This window comes from Dermochelys coriacea, chromosome 8 (genome assembly GCF_009764565.3).
Source record: "Dermochelys coriacea isolate rDerCor1 chromosome 8, rDerCor1.pri.v4, whole genome shotgun sequence".
Lineage (NCBI taxonomy): Eukaryota > Metazoa > Chordata > Testudines > Dermochelyidae > Dermochelys > Dermochelys coriacea.
Genome location: NC_050075.1, coordinates 41,705,685 through 41,725,946, shown reverse-complemented (window position 1 = coordinate 41,725,946; position 20,262 = coordinate 41,705,685). Strand labels below are relative to the sequence as shown.

The 20,262-nt window shown below is 55.4% G+C and overlaps 2 protein-coding genes across 4 annotated transcripts in view; one reads left to right on the top strand and one right to left on the bottom strand.

Annotated features, from left to right (window-relative positions):
* OLFML2B (olfactomedin like 2B) overlaps window positions 1–20,262 on the top strand; it is a 103,326-nt gene that overhangs the window by 66,503 nt on the left and 16,561 nt on the right. For 2 of the 3 annotated variants that reach the window (XM_038414694.2, XM_038414693.2), the window contains one exon: window positions 8,059–8,688. In XM_038414694.2, coding sequence (XP_038270622.1) covers window positions 8,059–8,688 — 630 coding nt within the window. The remainder of the gene's footprint in view (window positions 1–8,058; window positions 8,689–20,262) is intronic. The other variant, XM_043490628.1, reaches the window with a different exon arrangement.
* The window catches only part of ATF6 (activating transcription factor 6), a 396,729-nt gene continuing 385,153 nt past the window's right edge, over window positions 8,687–20,262 (bottom strand). Inside the window, exon 16 of the mRNA XM_043490629.1 lies at window positions 8,687–8,827. Within this exon, the coding sequence (XP_043346564.1) occupies window positions 8,694–8,827 (134 nt within the window). The 3' untranslated portion in view covers window positions 8,687–8,693. The remainder of the gene's footprint in view (window positions 8,828–20,262) is intronic.

Genomic DNA, 20,262 nt, shown 5'->3' with positions numbered 1-20,262 from the left:
TTCCCATCCACTTTTGCTTCCCCCACTAATTCTACCCGGTTTGTGAGCAGCAGGTCAAGAAAAGCGCTCCCCCTAGTTGGCTCCCCTAGCACTTGCACCAGGAAATTGTCCCCTACGCTTTCCAAAAACTTCCTGGATTGTCTATGCACCGCTGTATTGCTCTCCCAGCAGATATCAGGAAAATTAAAGTCACCCATGAGAATCAGGGCATGCGATCTAGTAGCTTCCTTGAGTTGCCGGAAGAAAGCCTCATCCACCTCATCCCCCTGGTCCGGTGGTCTATAGCAGACTCCCACCATGACATCACTCTTGTTGCACACACTTCTAAACTTAATCCAGAGACACTCAGGTTTTTCCACAGTTTCGTACCGGAGCTCTGAGCAGTCATACTGCTCCCTGACATACAGTGCTACTCCCCCACCTTTTCTGCCCTGCCTGTCCTTCCTGAACAGTTTATAACCATCCATGACTGTACTCCAGTCATGTGAGTTATCCCACCAAGTCTCTGTTATTCCAATCACGTCATAATTCCTTGACATCACCAGGACCTCCAGTTCTCCCTGCTTGTTTCCAAGGCTTTGTGCATTTGTATATAAGCACTTGAGATAACCTGTTGATCGCCCCTCATTCCCCAGTATGAGGCAGGAGCCCTCCCCTCACAGACCTTCCTGCCTGTGCTTCCTCCCGGTATCCCGCTTTCCCACTTACCTCAGGGCTTTGGTCTCCTTCCCCCGGTGAACCTAGTTTAAAGCCCTCCTCACTAGGTTAGCCAGCCTGCTGGCAAAGATGTTCTTCCCTCTCTTCGTAAGATGGAGCCCGTCTCTGCCCAGCACTCCTCCTTCATGGAACACCATCCCATGGTCAAAGAATCCAAAGCCTTCTCTCCGACACCACCTGCGTAGCCATTCGTTGACCTCCACGATTCGACGGTCCCTACCCAGGCCTTTTCCTTCCACGGGGAGGATGGACGAGAACACCACTTGCGCCTCCAACTCCTTTAACCTTCTTCCCAGAGCCACATAGTCCGCAGTGATCCGCTCAAGGTCATTCTTGGCAGTATCATTGGTGCCCACGTGGAGAAGCAGGAAGGGGTAGCGATCCGAGGGCTTGATGAGTCTCGGCAGTCTCTCCGTCACATCACGAATCTTAGCCCCTGGCAAGCAGCAGACTTCTCGGTTTTCCCGGTCAGGGCGGCAGATAGATGACTCAGTCCCCCGGAGGAGAGAGTCCCCGACCACCACCACCCGCCTTCTCCTCTTGGGAGTGGTGGTCGTGGAACCTCCAACCTCAGGACATCGCATCTCATGCCTCCCAACCAGTGGAGTCTCCTTCCGCTTTCTCCCCCCAGACATATCATCTGGTCCACTCTCCGCATTGGTACCTGTGGAGAGAACATGAAAGCGGTTAGTTACCTGTGTCTGTGTTACTGGAACCCGGACATTCCGCTTACCTCTTCTGGAGGTCACATGTTGCCAAGCTTCTTCACTGGCCTCTTGGCTCCTCTGTGCAACCTGCTCTACATCTTTAGAGCTTTGTGCCCCTAGAAGGCTATCCTGAGTTTGGTCCAGAAAATCCTCAGTCTCTCGTATACAACGCAGGGTCGTTACCTGTTGCTCCAGACCTTCAATCTTCTCTTCCAATATGGAGACCAGCTTGCACTTTGTACAGACAAAGTCGCTTCTGTCCTGTGGAAGAAAGACAAACATGGCACATCCAGTGCAGGTCACAACAGCTGAATTCCCCCCTTCCATATCACCTACCTACTACGGAGCTTCCTCAGAGACGTTGGCAAGATGTAAGCCTCACTGGGCTCACTCCAGGCGAACTCCCAGGCAAACTCCTGCTGTGAGCTGCTCTGCTGTCCCCGTTGGTTCGCTGCCGCTCAGCTGGTTCGCGAGGCTCTGGCTATTTTCAAACAGCCAGGCTTCCCTGACGCAAACACACAGACACCCTAATGCCCGCCCCCTGCAGGCTAGCAGCCAATCAGACACTCACTCAGGCTCCCTCCCAGCAAACACACGCTCGGATACCTCCTCAGCAAGCAAACACACACACTCGGATACTTACCAATCCCAGGCAAACTCCTGCTGTGAGCTGCTCTGCTGTCCCCGCTGCTCCGCTGCCGCTCAGCTGGTTCGCGAGGCTCCGGCTATTTTTAAACAGCCAGGGTTCCCTGACGCAAACACACAGACACAGACATAAGTTAGGGGATACCAAGAAGGAATAAAGTTAGGATTGTAAGCCATCAAAAGTAAAAATATGCTTTCTAACGGCAAAGACCTAAATTAACAAGCTACAGTCTTTTGCTAACCTTCATTCCTAGAGATTTCAGCCCCCCTGGCTGAAGGACCCAACTTTCTCACCTTGTAAGACCTCTGGCCCCTGGTGTCTATCCAGTGATGGATGCCAAGATGGCTTCTTTTCCCTCCATATAGCTTCCCAAACTCTGTGTTTGTATACTATTCTTCTCTTCCTGTGGCCTGCCCAGCCCCTGCCGATTGATATGTCAATGGAGCTTTCATTTTTTTGGTCACACCTTGTTTAATCTCATTGGAGACAGGTAGATAGCTGCCTTCCCTCTGGTCTGGGTGGAAACCTATTTCTCCCTATGTTTGGTCAGACTTTTAAAGCATCATATCAGTGAATATCTGTATTTCCTCCTTTTGCGCTAATACAAACACTTCACAATGATACTAATTACTAGTGTCATAAGCTTTCAAACAGGCCCTTTCCTGATGCACTTTGATAGTACAGTAATATTGCCTATAATCAGCTGATGTAATTGCTTATCAGTAGAGATCCAGCTCCCCTATCTTTACAGACCAGTAAACCTTTGCAATGTATGCTCTGAAAAGTAAATCGCAGACCACGCTTCTTTTTCCTGCTGGGGTATAGATGCCATGCTGTCTCCTCCCCCACTTGTTAGCTTGATAGAGTTGTTTACCCTTTTACATATGTAAATAGACCTTCATTATCCTTACCTGAGGACCAGAATGATCAGAAAACTGCTTATTTCTTTGTCTTATGTCTTATTTCTTATGCATTGCTTGCCAAACACATTTTAAGAATATAGTTCTAGCCTACGTCCATAACTTCTGCAGAAGAGGACCTGGGGATTACAGTGGATGAGAAGCTGGATATGAGTCAGCAGCGTGCCCTCGTTGCAAAGAAGGCCAACGGCATATTGGGCTGCATAGTAGGAGCTTTACCAGCAGATCGAAGGAAGAGATTATTCTCCTCTATTTGGCACCAGTGAGGCCACACCTGGAGTATTGCGTCCAGTTTTGGTCCCACCACTACAGAAGGGATGTGGACAAAGTGGAGAGAGTCCAGTGGAGGGCAACGAAAATGATTAGGGGGCTGGGGCACATGGCTTACAAGGAGAGGGTGAGAGAACTGGGGTTATTTAATCTGCAGCACAGAAAAGAGGCGGGATTTGATAGCAGCCTTCAATTACCTGAAGGGGGTTCCAAAGAGGATGGAGCTAGGCTGTTCTCAGTGGTAGCAGATGACAGAACAAGGAGTAATGGTCTCAAGTTGCAGTGCGGGAGGCCTCAGTTGGATATTAGGAAACACTATTTCACTAGTTTCAGAGTAGCAGCCGCGTTAGTCTGTATTCGCAAAAAGAAAAGGAGTACTTGTGGAACCTTCTCTAACATGCCACAAGTACTCCTTTTCTTTTTACTATTTCACTAGGAGGGTGATGAAGCACTGGAATGGGTTACCTAGGGAGGTGGTGGAATCTCCATCCTTAGAGGTTGTTAAGTTCCCAGCTTGACAAAGCCTTGGCTGGGATGATTTAGTTGGTTTTGGTCCTGCTTTGAGCATGGGATTGGACTAGATGGTCTCCTGAAGTCTCTTCCAACCCTAATATTCTATGAACTTTGTACACAGCCTGTTTGTACATCATGCAAGAATAATGATCAGTGAGTTATTAGTTTTCCAGTGTCTTCCATGCCACCTTTTAGATACAGATTATGATACCAGCGTTGGGTGTAGTGAGTATGTCAGGCTAGACAAGAGCTGCTGAACCACCAATGTATCCCAGTAATTAATACTGCCCTAAGGCATTCTGAAGAGCATTTGCACAGCTACCTGAGGGGATTAAAAAAGTTTAAATGATAATGGGTGCTGTTTGAATTTGGGCTGAACATCTTACAAAGCACACTGCAAAATTCTGTAGGAAGCAAGAGGAAGCCTTAAAATGTTATAAATTGGTGTAATAGAAATTTTCTCTATTGGACATAAAGTGAGCAAGGTTGTCTTGAGTGCTGACCCAAACACAATAAAAGCAAGAGTTGAAATGCTTGCTTCAGAATTGAAAGTGGGTCTGCAGAGGTTAGTAAACTAATTGGAAGGAAATGACCTTTCCTGTCCCTGGGAAATCAGACCCAAACAGCCATCGAATACTGGTTTCCATTCACCAGTTTTCAAGTACTCTGTTGTTATTCAGCCATTTGTGCTGTCAACTAGAGGCATTGTCTGAAGGCCCAGGTGCAGGCCTTATGCAGGAAGGGCAGCCGGTTGCATTCACACTGAGATCCCCAAACAGGGAAAAAGGAAACCAATTCCATATTGAAAAGCAGATGCTGGCAATGGATGTGTTGTCTTAAATCCCACATAGATGAGTATGAGGAAAAAACCATTAAAGCACTTAATATAGAGGCTTCTGGAAAAAAGAAAAAAATCAGTGTTTAACACCCCCATGAACTGAGTGTATGATGTTGAATTTACAAATCTATATGAATACATTAGCAGAGCAGTAAACAGACCACCACCTAACAGCCATACTGGTGACTATGAACCTCCTGTGTGATACCTAGCTCGTTTTCCAAATTCACAGAATTTCAGATTGAATACACTGATGAATAGGACCTCTCTTGGGTAGGGAGTAGTTTTTCTTATAAAGCTGAAATATGTGGATTTACAGTGATCAGCCAAAGGAAGGACAGGGCTACATTTGCGATGGATATCAAAGGCCAGGGCAGGCTAAGCCTCCACTGACCCAGGCTGTGGCCCTGGGCATGTTCTACCCTGAGGCCTCCCCGTCTACCCTTAAGTGGGCGGGGGCTCAGCTCCAGCCCACAGCTTGGGCCTGATGGCACCTACGGCAGCACTCAGGCTGGCCAAAGGGGTCAGGCCAGCAGCCCGGGGTGGCACTGGGGCCAGCCCAGCTCTGGGAAGTTGGCTGGGGTGGGTGGCTCAGGGCTCCTCTGGCCACAGGCACAACTCAGGGCTCCTCTGGCTGAAGGGGGCAGGGCTTCAGGTGAAAGGGGTGCAGTCAGAGGGGTAGCCTCACCAAAGGGGAGGTTCACCTGCCGTCTATGCAGGGCTAAGTCCCAAACGGACACCATACTGGTTATTTAGGGAAGCAATTAGTTAGGGAAAACACTTCCTGAAGGAGTAGGACTGATTTTTTACAGCAGCACTGAAAGAAAGAAAGTGCCTAGCAGTTATCTAGGAACTGAAAGCCATATGCGGAGGGAGAGGGACTAGACTGGGAAACACATTCAGACAGTTTCTTGTGATGATATAATATAGCAGGTTCATACACAGCTCTTACAGCAGGTTACAGAGGTGGTCAGCATCTTTATTCCCAAAAGTGAAGCACAGAGAAGGGGTCCACAATCACCCAGCAGGCCACTGACAGAGCCAGAACTAGAACACAGGTTTTCTGAGTCGGACATCCATGCCCGACCCAGTACACGATATTGGCTCCCAGTACGATACACGTATTTGCTTCAAGAGAGCATACTCTAAAGAGCCGGTCATGACCTCCCAGAGAGAAAATGGGAAAGGCTAGGAGGGGCCTTTGAACTGAACAAAGGTTCCTATTTGTTAGTTTTGAAATCTCCAGGAACGCAGCCTAGTAATTACTCAATAGCAAACACAAGCAAGTGGTCTGCTGATTCCCCATAGAGCTTAAAAGTATAAAAGCTGGCTTTTCAGTATAAAAGCTGCTGAAAGCCTGCACCCAGTATTGCCAGCCCCAAACAGTCAGAAATCACAAGTCTTACCCAAAAATCAGGGGCTTGTGTGTTCTGGTGTTTTTAAAGATTAAGTCACATTTTTTGTTTTTTGCCCTTCCCCACCATCCCTAGCCCTCACAAACATACATCGAGTCCAGCAGTTTTGGCCCCTACTGCAGGAGTTTCTCAGATTGGAGATGCTTTGTGCTAGGCACTGGACAAACTGAGCAAGAGCCAGTGCCTGCCCTGAACAGCTGACTGGCCAGTGCAGAGCAAAGTGATGCCATAAGTCCTGTGCCCAGCTGCACTGTCTGGCAGTCACAGCCTACGCCACACATGGCTTTGCATGCAGTTCCTAGGGAATCTGGTGTTCATACAGCTTCACAACAGATCCTGGCACCGACCCTTTCCCTGAGTTGCCTGGGAGGAAGGGGAGATGATGGGAGTTAGCTATAGGCAAACTAAACACCTGCCTAGGGAGGTAGATTCTGCCCAGGGTGACCAGGCCAAACCCGAGTGAGTGGTACCTGCGAGAGTTGGCCCCCCTCACTTCTACCATAACCACTCACCATGCCCCTGCTCCCTTCCTGAAAGTCTGATGCACCCCTGCGTGGAGTCGTAGAGGCTGAGCAGGGCAGGAGAAGGATACAGATGTCCTGCCTAAGACAGCAGATTGTCTTGAGCGACCTCTGCTCTGTGTAGCAGTTCCACCATCAGGGAACTCCCCTCTCTGCACACTGGAAGTGACAAACTATCCCTCCAATCCATGCTTCTCAGTCTCAAATCCACCGACAACTGCACCCTTCTCTTAAAGGGACAGCCCCCCTTACCAAAATACAAATAATAAACATGCAACAGTAAAACAAATATTAACACAACATCCACATTCATAGCTAAATCAATACAGAGGCATTGCAATAATTACTCTGAACTTCCTACACTAACTTACAAAGATGTGACTTTTCCCCTCTCTCCTACATGTGTTATTAGCAGCTTTTGAACCTGTAGCCTTCAAATCCACAGCACAGACTGCTTCCTTTTCAGCTATGGGGGAGGAAGCATGCTGTATTCTTCTACCAGCCCAGCCCACACAAGGAGATACAGCACCCATGAGGCCAGTGGGTTACACCAGTAGCTGTGATACTGTAATGGGGCACTGGGCATCTGGATTCTGGCTCTGGGAGAAGGTTTTGGTCTGATGGTCACAGACAGCAGAGTTTGTATAATAGCACCTGTGTTTGGGTCTTCTCTGGGGACTAAATCCAAGACATCTGGATGTAAAAAAGCAGAGGCTTCTTATGCTGGAGTTAAAACCCAGATCTCTTAGCAGGCAAGCAGTAGCAGAATCACAAAGCTTTATATGAGATCAAGCTGCTAAAGAGTGCCCCAGTGCCACGCTGTGTTGTGGAGAATTACAGAAGCACCTAATATGACCTGTTCCTTCTGAAAGGCAGATGAACAAGGTGGAAGATGACAAGGTGGAAGAGAGTTGGTCCTATTGTATTAGAGACTGGAATTCTGTTTCCAGCTCTGTCTGAAGTGACCATATGCAAGATCTCAGCTACCTTATCTTTGAAATTGGTGAACAGTTACCCCCCATGGATTTGAGCTTTGGCAATAGTAATGGCCAAATATTACCACCACCAAATGAAAGAGCTGAGACTTCAACTCTTGGCCTTGTGTGTGGTTGCACACCTTCCATTGGGCTACATGGCATTGTAGAGAGGAGCTCCCCAAAAGTCACAGGAAGTCTGGAATGTATTGCAATATTGCCTTCAACAGGAGCCCATATCATGTTATTTGTGAGAGTTAGCAGCACTGCACAGAAGGCCCCAATGATCCACTGCTGAGGCCTGGGGATTTCCTTTTGAGCAGCTCAGCTCATCCCCAAGGTGCCCCCAGAATAAATATTGGGGCAGTTCAGTAAGCAATGGAGACAGGGCTTAGTGCTGTGTCCTCTGACAAGCCTGACTCTTGACCGCTCATGAACCATGACAGCTAGTCCAGGCTCCCCTTGTGCAGCTCTAATCCCATCATGGTGGGGGCTGCTGTGCACCTCCCAGTGATTCGTGTTTTGCTTGCTTGGCAGAGGATGAGTCTTTCAGCGGCGATCACACAGTCGATTTGCTGATTGAAGATCAGCTCTTGAGGCACACCAGCCATGAGCGGAGCAGCACCACAAGGACATCAGCTCCAGTGGAAGAGCCTCTGACACTCCGAAACATCACCCCCACCATGGAGTACATCTCACAAGCTGCCCCTGCCATTGCTGGGTCCCCAGTAGCAGAAACTGCCACCAGGTCTCCACCATTGCCCTCTGCTGCCCCATTCCTCTCCAATGAGCCGACACCAGCACTTACCCCTGCAGCTCCCACCACCATTGTAGACCAGCTCCCAGCCACACTGGAGACCACCACTGCACCTGGAGCCATTACCATGAGTGCGTCAGTAGATGAGCCAGCCACATGGACACCAACAACTGTGACCCAGACAGGTACACAGGCACCCACGACTGCATCAATCCTACCCACAGCCAACCTCCGCAAAGCTACAATTGCTATGGCAGCCACCACGGTCCACATCTCAACAACTGGGACAAGTGTAGCTGCCTCCAGAAGTGAGGAGTCAGCTGCTACTGCTCCTCCGACGCCAGCCAGCCCTACAGTTCCTGCCACGCCCAGACAGAACCTTGACGAGGAGGATGTGAGAAGCATCATTGGTGAGTCAGTCCTCCTCCACTCCTCTTGTGTCTTGGTCTCCAGGTAAGTTTGTTGTGGAACGGTGTATGGAAGAGCTGCCCAGGAGGTGCGCCAGAGGTTGAGGAGGGTTCATTGCAAAAATAGCTTGGAACACAGGTCCTGTAAAGCAGCATGAACAGCAATATTTTGGTACAGCAGGATGCCAACAGCAGCTGGCGTTAAGGACTCAGAGGAAGGGTGGCCCAGTGGTTAGGATACTGGGCTGGCATTTGGTCCACCTGTGTTTAGTTCCCCACTCTGCTAGCATTGCCCTGCGTGACCTGGGACACAGGCAGAGTGTTGCAGAGCCTGGCTTTAGGGGCCCTGCTGCCCAGGCTCCCATATGATGCATGGGGAAAGTGAGGGGCCTAAAATAAAAAAAATTCACAGTAGCCTGCACGCTGAACAGGGAGCTGCCTAAAGGAGCCAGCAGGAAATGCTGGGAGAGGGTGCGGCCCCAGCCCTGCCCAAAAAAAGGGACTTAGGCCCCTCAGTACAGAAGAGAGGCCTCCCCTGTTGCCAGGCACCAATCGAGGACAGTCTTCCTCCCAGATAACTAAGGCAGAGATGCTCCCTTACACCTAGCGCCCAGAGCACTCACCCCCAATGGGGGAAAGCCACATTCGAGTCTCCCACTGAGACTTGAATCCAGGTCTCTCACGAGTGCCCTGACCACTGGGCTACAGCATGCCTCATGCCACCCTTGTCCCCATTGACTAGTCAAGCCCGGGGCAGTGCAACTCCTGCACAAAGCATGTGGGGCAGGAAAACCAGGACATTGTGACCTCTGTGGGGTGGGAGATGTACTGACATGCCCCTTGTCCTCCTCCCTGCCATCCTGTTCCCTCCCTTGATATACACACGTGCCACCTGCCACACACACCCCCCCTGCTGTCCCCCTGCACATACTCACACCTGCCCCCTGCTGTCCCTGACACACATCCCCTGCTGTCCCTTTGACATTCACTCATGCCCCCTGCTGCCCACACACACCTGCCATTGCCCGACACACACATACACGTCCCTGCTGTCCCCGACACACACACACACACCTTGCTGGCCTTCTGACACTCACACCTGCCCCCTGCTGTCCCCCCAACACACACACACACACACACACACACCCCGTCTGCTGTCCCCCTAACACACTCACAGCTGCCATTTCCCCTGACATACTCATACACGCCCCTGCTGTCCCCCTGATACACATACACCCACCCACCCTGCTGGCCTTCTGGCACTCACACCTGCCCCCTGTTGTCCCCCAGACACACTCTCACACTGCTGTCCCCCAGACACACTCTCACACACACGCTCCCTGCTATATATCTGACACTCACACCTGCTGTCTGCCATCTCCCCTGACACACACCCCCCCGCTGGCCCTCTCACACACCTGTCATCTCCCCTGATACACACACCCTGCTGTTCCCAACACACACACACACACACACACACCAGTGCGACCCGACACCTCCCCTTTGTCCCCTTCACACACACACACACACACCCCCCTGCTGTCCCTCAACAGACACTCACAAACACTCTCTGCTATCCTGGCTGGGCATGGCCAGGGTTCCCTGATGCTACCTGACTGGGACTGGCTGGTGCAGCCTGGCTGAGGACTGGTCGCTAATGAACAACACACAATCTTATCTGTGATGAAGCACTCATCACTGTACCTGACTGGATGACACCACAAGCTCTGTGCCAGCCCACCTTGTCCGCCCAAGGTGCTCAGTACCTCACAGACCTCAACGGGGCAAGAAGGCAGCTGGCATGGCAAATGGGAGAGAGGCGACTCAGGTAAAACAGCTTCATTTGAATCATTTCACCTGCCAGTAGAAACCAGAGCCAAAGCCAACATGGATTTTATGCTCATTTAAAACCACCACAGAATCCAGGATTCCTAGAGGAGCTCCCAGGCAGGAATGGTGTCCCTAGCCAGAAGCTGGGAATAAGTGACAGGGGATGGATCACTTGATTATCTGTTCTGTTCATTCGCTCCAGGGCACCTGGCATTGGCCACTTTGGTCTGACCCAGTAGGGCCATTCTTATGCCATCCTGGGAGATTTCACCAGACCAAGGCTGAGAATGCAAAACCCCCAAAACTCACCTCACGTGTCTCCCTGGACTTTCACAGGTCAGCTCTCATCCAGCCCAGCCAGCCAGTCACACCCTGTCCTTGAGCTTTGACCTAGACATCAAGGCAGAGGTCAGGACCACCAGCCACTGGCTTAAACACACCATCCCCTATTAGGCAATGATGCAAGCCCATCTAGTGTGCAGACAACAAGTCAGACCAATGATCCTGATTTGAATACAAAGACTCGGACTCCCACAAATTCCAAAGCCTGCTTAAGGATAACAGCACCCCACCACAGGACAAGGAGCTGAGCATCTGCTGAATTACTAGCATATACCACTAGCCTCAGCTGTTGACATACTGGCTCCTGTGACAAAGTCCCAAGCCCATATAGATGGGTCCCACACTTCCAGGTGAATTCAGTGGCCTCAGAAACCCACAAAGGCCCTGAATGTGACCTCCCTTTCTTAGTGCAACAGCAAGAGTCACAGCCTACCAAGCTATTGTCATCAAAGGCCAGTATGGGAAAGGGAATACCCCATGGTCTCTGTCACTCCATTGAGCTTAATAGACACAGTTCAACATCCCACCTAGAGCGAGTCCTACTTCCCCTCTCAAGGGGTTTGTGTGTGTGTGTGTGGGGGGGGGGGGGGTGAGGGGATGCTGGAGGAAATACAGGCCCACCCACTACTCTGGTTTCCAGCTCAGGAACCCTATGGTAGCAGCTGTTGGCAGCTTCCCCTTCACCACTAGAGCTGCTTTGACTCCCTAGGCCATTTCCCCATGATCCCCTTTTCTAGCTTTACCCTAACCTCCGGCTTCAGCAATTCTTCCTCTCCTCCAGCTCCTTCCACCTAGGCTTACCTAAAGGAACTGGAAGGAGCTCTTTTAAACAGTATAAGTTGAACCTTGATTGGTTCCAGCTGTCTCCATTAGCCTAGGTGTTAATTGGCATCAGGAGTCTTAATTGGCCTGGAGTAGCTTTTGTTTGGCTATCTGGGGAACAGTGACCTGTTCCTTTGTGGGCTGACCTACCTACTTTCCCCTCTGGCCTAGAGAGCAGCCCCTGCTCTAGTCAGTCAGGGAACAGAAACCTGTTCATTCAATGGCCAATAGACCTGCCTTTGGCTCCTCTGTTGAACCCAACTGGCCTGGAAGAAGAAGAAGAAGAAGAAGAAGGCGGCGGCGGCGGCTGTTGCTCCTAGGCCTTGGGCTCCTCCTACTGCTGCTGCTCCCCTGGCTGGGCCAGACACCACCCACCCCCTTCTCTGCTACCTGGCTGCTGGCTGGCTGCTGAACCCCCCCCCACCTTTGGATGCTGCTATTGCTCCAACTACAGCTGCTGGCCTGCTCCCCAGAGGGGGGAAGTGAGAGACCCCTACCCCAGCCATTGCTGCTTAGGACACCACTGCCACCTGTGAGCGGTCCTTTCTGTCTGCCTGGCCATCGGGCTGCTGCCTGGAGCTGCTGCTGCCTATACTGCTCGGAGCCCTCGCTGGACCCCGAAGGAGGAGGGGACGAGGCCGTCTGCTGCTGGGGGAGCGCACAGGGACTCTGCAGACCACTGTGGAGGGGGCCTTCAGGCTGAGTAACTTTTTCACTGTGCTCTTGTGGTGGGGGTTTTGACTGTGTTTGTGGGGACACAGGGGGTGTAGTGTGGAGCCTGCCCCCCAATCCAGCTGCGTGTCCCTCCCCCCAACACCCCACCACCACACCACCGTCGTCGCTGCCCCCTCAACCACCCCCAGTGGATGCTTACCATCTGCCTCTGGGACTCTGCTGCTTGCTTGGCCGGCCGCGCCCTTTCCCTACCTTTTGGGCCAGAAGCAGCAGCCAGCCGTACTGACTCTTTGCAAGCACACATGGGTGCACGTGCCCCCCCCCATCCCTCCGGACTGACCCCCTTCAGCAAGCCCCCAGCTTTGTCCCTTGCTATTTGCCCCTTGTAGCCTTTTTGCCCTCCCTTTTACCCCAGCACCTCGCTGGCTTCAGTTTGTTTGCCTGCCCTGCCCTTTTCCCTCTGCAGCTTTTGTTTATCCCGCCCCTGCCTCTGAAGCTAGCTCCTCCATTCTCTGTCCTGCCTCCAGCCTGGTTCTCCCCCCTCCCCACGTGGTTCCCCTGCCCTGATTGGCCCCTTACTCAGTGCGCCCATGCCCTTGTGCCCTTCCCCTGTTTGCATTTGCCCCATCTCACTGCACCCCCCTAACGTTGTTGTGACCCCCCCCTCCCCTAGTGCAGCTAGAGGAGCTGGATTCCTATCCTGAGTCGGTGACTGTCCCCCACAAGCCCTTGATAGCCCCCTGTCCAGCCCACCCCTTTTGGTGCCCTCCTCCCCTGCCTGCAGCCTAGGGGGAAGGAGTGGTCGACCTGCCTCCCCTCTCCCCTCCTCTCTCTGGTGTTTTCCCCTCCCTCCCTGCTCATTATGGCGGGAGACATTGCAGGTGGAGCCCCTCCAGCAGCCCCAGCTGTCCCTTCCCCGCCTGCCCCTCTGTCACCCTCCCAAGCCTCTATCTCTGCTGCTGCTGCCAAACCACCTGCCACCGCCCCTGCTGGGGCACCGGCAGCGTGGGGCATCGGGGTGACCTCCGCTGCTGCCACGTCCCTCGCCCCCTCAGATTCTGGGGGAGCCCTCCCAACTGACGGGAAGGGCCAGGGGAAGAAGAAGGGGAAGGGCCCCGCCAAAAAGACCAGGTCCTCCATGGCAGGGAGTGCCCCCACTGCCACGGCCCCGCCACCGGTTGCGGCGTCCCTACCCACTGCTCCCTCCACCAGCTCTCCGGGTGTCCCTCCCTCGGACCCCAGGGCATACGCCCAGGTGGCAGCGGCCCCCCCGCCTGCTGCTACATCATCTCTCCCGCCCACCGCCTCCGCTACCAGCTATAGCGGCCGGGGCCCCTTTCCCACCATGACCAGGAAGCACGGCGTCCGTTGCCTTCTGATGCCCGCCTCGCCCCAAGTAGAGACCTACGTGCGGGTGTTGGTGAGGGTGGTGGGGCCCACAGCCATTGTGGTGGCCTCCAAAATGTACGGGAAGGTCGTCTTCTTCTTAGCATTGGAGGCCGCTGCCCAGGAGGCGTTGGAGAAGGGCCTGGCAGTGGGGGACATGTTCGTCCCCTTGGAGCCGCTGGACAACCTGGGCGTCCACCTCGTCCTGACCTCAGTCCCTCCCTCCCTTCCTTCCCAATGCCGCCCTGTCACCCACTCTTTTGACCCTGGGGAAGCCCATTTCTGTCCTGAGCCCTCTCTCACTGGGCTGCAAGGATCCCGCCCTCCGTCACGTCTTCTCGTTTCGCTGGCAAGTGCAGCTTCAACTGCCGCTGACGGCGCGTGACGGAGAGGTGCTTGAGGGGTCTTTTTTGGTCCCCTACCAGGGGGCCCATTACCAGCTGCACTATTCTATGGGGGAGGCCCGGTGCTACCTCTGCCGGGCGATGGGGCACGTCCGGAGGGACTGCCCGTTGGCCTGGCAAGGAGGGGCATCCGGGACCCCTGAGCCCCGGCGGGGTGCCAGCCCCGTCATCACTGGCACCCCTAGTTGCCTGGCGCCCAGAGCCGCCCCTCCTCCCACTCAGTCCACCAGTGCTCCCATTTGGGCCAAAGGGGTGCTTCCCCCAGTGCGCCCAGACAAGCGGGAGAGCCCCGCCCCTGAGGCTTGCAATCTGGCAGGGCTGGTGGAGGAGGGTGCGTCAGGGATACCACCAAGCATGGGAGAGGGCCCGCCCCAGGTGGAATCTTCCCTCCCTCATGCCGCCCCACCGCTGCCTCCCACAGTCCCTGAACCATCGCCCCTGTCCCCCGACCTGACCCCTGTTAGCCAGCCCCCAGATGATGCCATGGAGGGCTGAGCCCTAGTCCAGGGGAAGTGAGGCAAGCAGAAGACTCGAGCTCCGCTCCTTTCCACCAATGTGGAAGCCCCCCAGAAGACCAGAAAGGGGGGCATCGATGCAGAGCCTTCTGCCTTGCCCGCGGGTGCGTTCCATCAACTGGTACCGGAAGGGGGAGACGTGGCAGCACGGGAGAGCAGTACCACCCCTCCATTGGAGTCCCTTCCCTCAAAGGCCCCTCATGGAGCCCCTCCTGCCCCGTTACCATCTGGAGCCCCTGTAAGCCCCGCGGCGAGCGTCACTTTGGGCACTGGTGGGGAGAACTTTGGGGTGGTGGAAGGAGAGCTCCCTTCCATCTACAAGGAGATTGAGGCCCTGGGTCTGACCCCAGTCACCCAGTGGGAGGACGACCCTCTGCCAGCGGGCCTCGATCTGAGCGACCTCACCCCGGTCCCCCCTTCTCCATGCTCCCTCCCCCCTAACTGCTGCTTCCACTCCCGCCACCGAGGGTTCCCTGGGCTCCTCCATCTGCCCGGCTGCGGGTGGCACCCTGCTGACGGCCGCCGAGCCTACTGAGGCGGCAGCCGGTGCCATGCGGCTGGGACCCGAGCCCCATGGGATGTCCCTCGTGGGCGTGGGGCAACCCATCTCCTTCCCAGGCGGGGACCCCACTGACGATACCGTGCCTACTACGCCGGCCATGGAACCAGAGCCCGGCATCACAGAGGGTCCCCTTCCCAACCTCCAGATTCCTGAGCTTGACCGAGAAGGGCTATTTCCTAGCGGCCTGGCTACACGGGCCCAGGATCATGCCTTTGCCCCTCTCCCTGACTCTGCTCCCGACCCCTGCCCTGTTCCTATTCTGGATCCTTGCCCTGCCCCTGATGCCAACCCTGTCCCTGACCCCTCCACCTCCCATGATACCATTGCCGCCTCTGGGCCATCATCTCCTCACTCACAGAGGATAGCCCCCAGGGAGCGACCTCTGTATTTCCCTGTCCTGACTCACCAGGGGCTGCTAACTTCTCTCTGCTGCCCCCAATTGAGCTGGGGTTTGAGGGGGACCATGTGGCGCCAGCCCATCGGGTGCCACGTCGGGAGTCCGCCCCTTGCCTGCCTATCTCAGTGGGCTACGGGGCTGTGTCAGTGGTCACACCCGGAGGAAAGCCGGGGCAGTGACCCCAGCCCCTCCATACACTGCGAGAGGAGCTGTGGGAGTTCCTTGAGGATGTCCGTGGCTCCCGTAACAAGGCGCAGCTCGCTCTCCAGTGATGGGGGGGACTTCCATCACATCCTCTGGGCTGCGAGGGCCCTCATGGGGGAGGGTAAAAGGACCAGGAAGCAGGGCGCCGCAGCCTACCAGCGGGTCCGCCTCTTCCGTGACTCCTTACTCACCTACGGGGTAGGTCACAGACTGTTGCGTGGCCCGTCAGGAGCTGTAAGTGTCCCTGCCGGCGAGGATCTTCCCCCCCCCCCCCCCCCCAGCCCTCCTCATGACACCTCTTACCATCGCAACGTTGAACACCTGCGGCTGTAGGATGGGTCTCCGCAGGTCCCAGGTGCTCTCCTTTCTTCGGGGGGGGGTACTCTGTGGTTTTTCTGCAGGAGACCCATACGGTTCCGGCCGCCGAAGACAGCTGGCGGCTGGATTCAGGGGACAGGGTCTATTTTAGCCATCTCACAGCTCATACGGCTGGAGTGGCGACCCTGTTCTCCCCCGACCTATGGCCCGAGGTGTTGGGGGTCACTGAGGCTCTGCCGGGCTGCCTGCTGCACCTCCGGGTCCATATGGCGGGGCTCGTGATCAATCTTGTCAATGTCTATGCCCCGACATCGGGCCTGGAGCGGCTGCATTTCAGCAGGCGTCCGCCTTCCTCAGCACCTTGGATCCTCGCAAATGCCTGGTCCTGGGCGGGGACTTTAATACGACCCTCAAGGAGTGGGACTGCTCAGGGACTGAGCAGTGCCCGGTTGCCGCAGATGTCCTCCGGGAGATAGTCGACCATCATTCCCTGGTGGAAGTCTGGCGCGACCACCACCCGGACAACGTCTCGACGTTCACCTTTGTCCGGGTGGAGATCTATCGGTCGTGCCACTCCCGGTTGGACTGCATCTACTTATCACGTTTCCACCTTTCACGGGCCCACTCCTCCAGCATTTGGCCGGCCCCGTTCTCTGATCACCACCTAGCCACCATGACGGTCTCTCTCTGCGCGGAGAGGCTGGGGCCGGCCTATTGGCACTTTAACAACAGCTTGTTGGAGGATGTGGGCTTCGTGGCGTCCTTCCGGGAGTTCTGGCTGGCCTGGCGAGGGCAGCGGTGTGCCTTTTCCTTGGCGCGGCGGTGGTGGGACCTGGGGAAGGTGTGCGCCTGGCTCTTTTGCCGTGACTACACCCAGGGCGCCAGCTGATGGAGGGATGTGGTGATAGAGCAGTTGGAACGGGAGGTCTTAGAGCTGGAGAGGCGTCTGGCCGCCAGTCCCGAGGATCCAGCCCTCTGCAGAGCATGCCGGGAGGAGCTCCGGACCCTCGAGGACCATCAGGCCCGGGGTGCCTTTGTTCGATCCCGCATCCGCCTCCTTCGGGAGATGGATTGCGGCTCCCACTTCTACACCCTGGAGAAAAAGAGGGGGGCTAAGAACCATGTCACCTGCCTCCTCACGGAGGATGGCACCCCCCTCACGGATCCGGCAGAGATGTGCGGGAGGGCCAGGGCCTTCTACGCACGCCTTTTCTCCTCAGATCCAACCGATCCTAATGCTTGCAGAGTGCTCTTGGACGGACTCCCGACTGTCAGTGCGGGCGACCGAGACCAGCTAGAGCTGCCTCTCACTCTCGAGCCATGCTTGCCTTATTACCGAAGAAGGGGGACCTCCACGATTTACGGAATTGGTGTCCCATCTCACTTCTCAGCATGGACTATAAGGCGTAGCGAAAGCCATCTCGCTGCGGCTAGGGTCCGTGCTGGCGGACGTGATCCACCCAGACCAGGCCTGCACCGTCCCGGGCCGCACCATCTTCGACAACCTGTATCTGGTCTGGGACCTCTTGGAACTCTAGTGTAGGGACGGTCTGTCATTTGCCCTCCTGTCCCTGGGTCAAGAGAAGGCGTTCAACAGGGTGGATCATGGGTATCTCCTCAGCACTCTGCAAGCGTTTGGTTTCGGACCCCAGTTTGTGGGTTTTCTCCAGGTGCTGTACGCCTCCGCAGAGTGTCTGGTCAGGCTCAACCGGACCCTGACCGAACTGGTCAGCTTCGGGCGAGGAGTACGGCAGGGGTGCCCCCTCTCAGGCCAGCTGTACACTCTGGCGATCGAGCCCTTCCTCTGTCTCCTCTGTAGGAGGTTGACGGGGTTGGCGCTGCGGGAGCCGGAGCTGCGGCTGATCCTGTCGGCGTATGCCGACGATGTGCTCCTCGTGGTCCAGGACCCAGGCGACTTGGTGCAGGTAGAGGCTTGCCAGGCTGTTTTCTCGGCAGCTTCCTCTATCCGGGTCAACTGGGTCAAGAGCTCTGGCTTGGTAGTAGGGGACTGGCGGCAGGCGAGCTCCCTCCCACCTGCGCTTCAGGCCATCCAGTGGAGCACAGGTCCCCTGCTCTATCTCGGCATTTACCTTTCTGCCATGCATCTGTCTCCACCGGAGAACTGGCACGGTTTAGAGGGCAGGGTGGTAGAGCAGCTCCAGAGATGGACAAGACTACTTCAGTGCCTCTCTCTTTGAGGGAGGGCACTGGTGCTTAATCAACTAGTCCTGTCCATGCTCTGGTACCAGCTCCACACCGTGGTCCCGGCCTTGGGTTTCCTGGCCAACCTCTGGATATCGATTCTGGAGTTCATGACTGCACTGGGTCTCTGCAGGGGTTCTCCATCTACCCCTGGAGGAGGGAGGGCAGGGCCTGAAGTGTCTCCACACTCAGGTCCATGTCTTCTACCTCCAGGCCCTGCAGAGGCTCTTTTATGGTGCAAGTAGTCTGGCGTGGAGCGTACTGGCGCACGCCTTCCTGTGCCACTTCAGAGGGCTCCAATATGACTGGCAGCTCCTTTATCTCCATCCGAGAGGTCTTCTGTGAGACCTCTCCGGGCTGCTGGTCTTCTACCAGAACCTCCTCCGGACCTGGAGACTGTTAACAGCAACCAGGTGTGTGGTGGCCTCCGTGGGGGGAGATCTCCTCGCGGAGCTCCTGCTACACAACCCCCAGCTCCATGTGCAGCTGGCCGAGTCTCCCTCGGTGCACCAGAGGTTGGTCCTGGCAGAAGTCACCAGAGTCAGAGACCTCCTGGACTACGACCGGGGAGACTGGCTGGATCCCTTGACGCTTGCTCAGCACATGGGGCTCTCCAGACCTCGTACTCCCCAGTGCGTACTTCAGGAGGTGAGGGCCGCTTTGCCGCCCGCTGCTCGGGTTTACCTCAATTGAGTCCTAAGAGAGGGTGCGCCCCACTCACCCTCCACTCCAGGCCCTCCGGTCCTTTTCATCGGGCCCCTGCCCCGTGGACCCGACCAACCCTCCTGCCCCTTCACTGTGAGCCGCAGCCGGTCCATTTCCAGACCGCGCCAAGGAAACACGCTCATGCTCCACACCCTTCACACCCTCATCCTCACCCTCGCGCCCCACCCCGACACGAAGTTGCGGACCTCCTGCCACCTTTACAGGGTGAGAGGCCCCGGTGGGCTGACCTATATTCTACCCTGGTCCCGAGGCCCACCAGGGATATTAGTTGGCAGCTCCTTCACGGGGCTGTGAGCACGGGCGTGTACTTGGCGCTGTTTACCCCAATCCCCGACATCTGCCCCTTTTGCGGTGTGAGGGAAACCCTGGCACATGTATACCTGGAGTGCGCCAGGCTATTCTGGCTTCTCACAAATATTTTGTTAAGATTTTGGTTGCATTTTTCCCCTGACCTCCTTATCTATGCACTCCCTATCCATGGCCCCACTAAGTCACAGGACCTCCTGGTCAGCCTCCTCCTGGCCCTGGCTAAAGTGGCCATCTATAAAACCAAGGTGAGGAGGTTGGCCGATGGAGTCTCCTGTGATTGTGGGGCCTATTTCCGATCCTCCATCCGTTCACACCTCTGGGCAGAGTTCCTCTGGGCAGCGTCCACTGACTCCCTTGACGCCTTTGAGGGTTCTCTGCTCGGTGTCCCCGTCTGGTTCCCTTTCATTTGAACCTGTTGTTCATTAGTTGTCCCCTGTAATTATTTGGTTTTCCAGGTCCTGTAGACCCCCCTCTTAGGCTGGGGGGGTGGGATCCTTTAGCAGGGGGACTTCCTGGATCCCAATAAGGTCTCTGGCCTGGAGGGTGGTAGGGGGCTACTGCTAGGTCCTGGGCTCTTGCTGTTGCTCCAGCTACTCCCTTGACTGGACCAGACCGCCCACCTCCTTCTCTGCTTCCTGGCTGGCTGATGCTCCCCCCCCCCCCCCGCAGTTGCTACTGCTCCTGCTGCAGCCCCTTAGAGGGCCTGCTGGCCCACTCCCCAGAGGAGGGAAGTGAGGGACCCCCAGCTGCTGCTGTGGACACCATCACCACTTGAGAGGAGTCTTTCCTGCCTGACCACTGGAGCTGCTTCTGCGTTTGCTGCCTGGGAGCTGCTGGAGGCTTGAGGAGGAAGAAGGGGACCATTTGCTGCTGAGAGAGCATGTG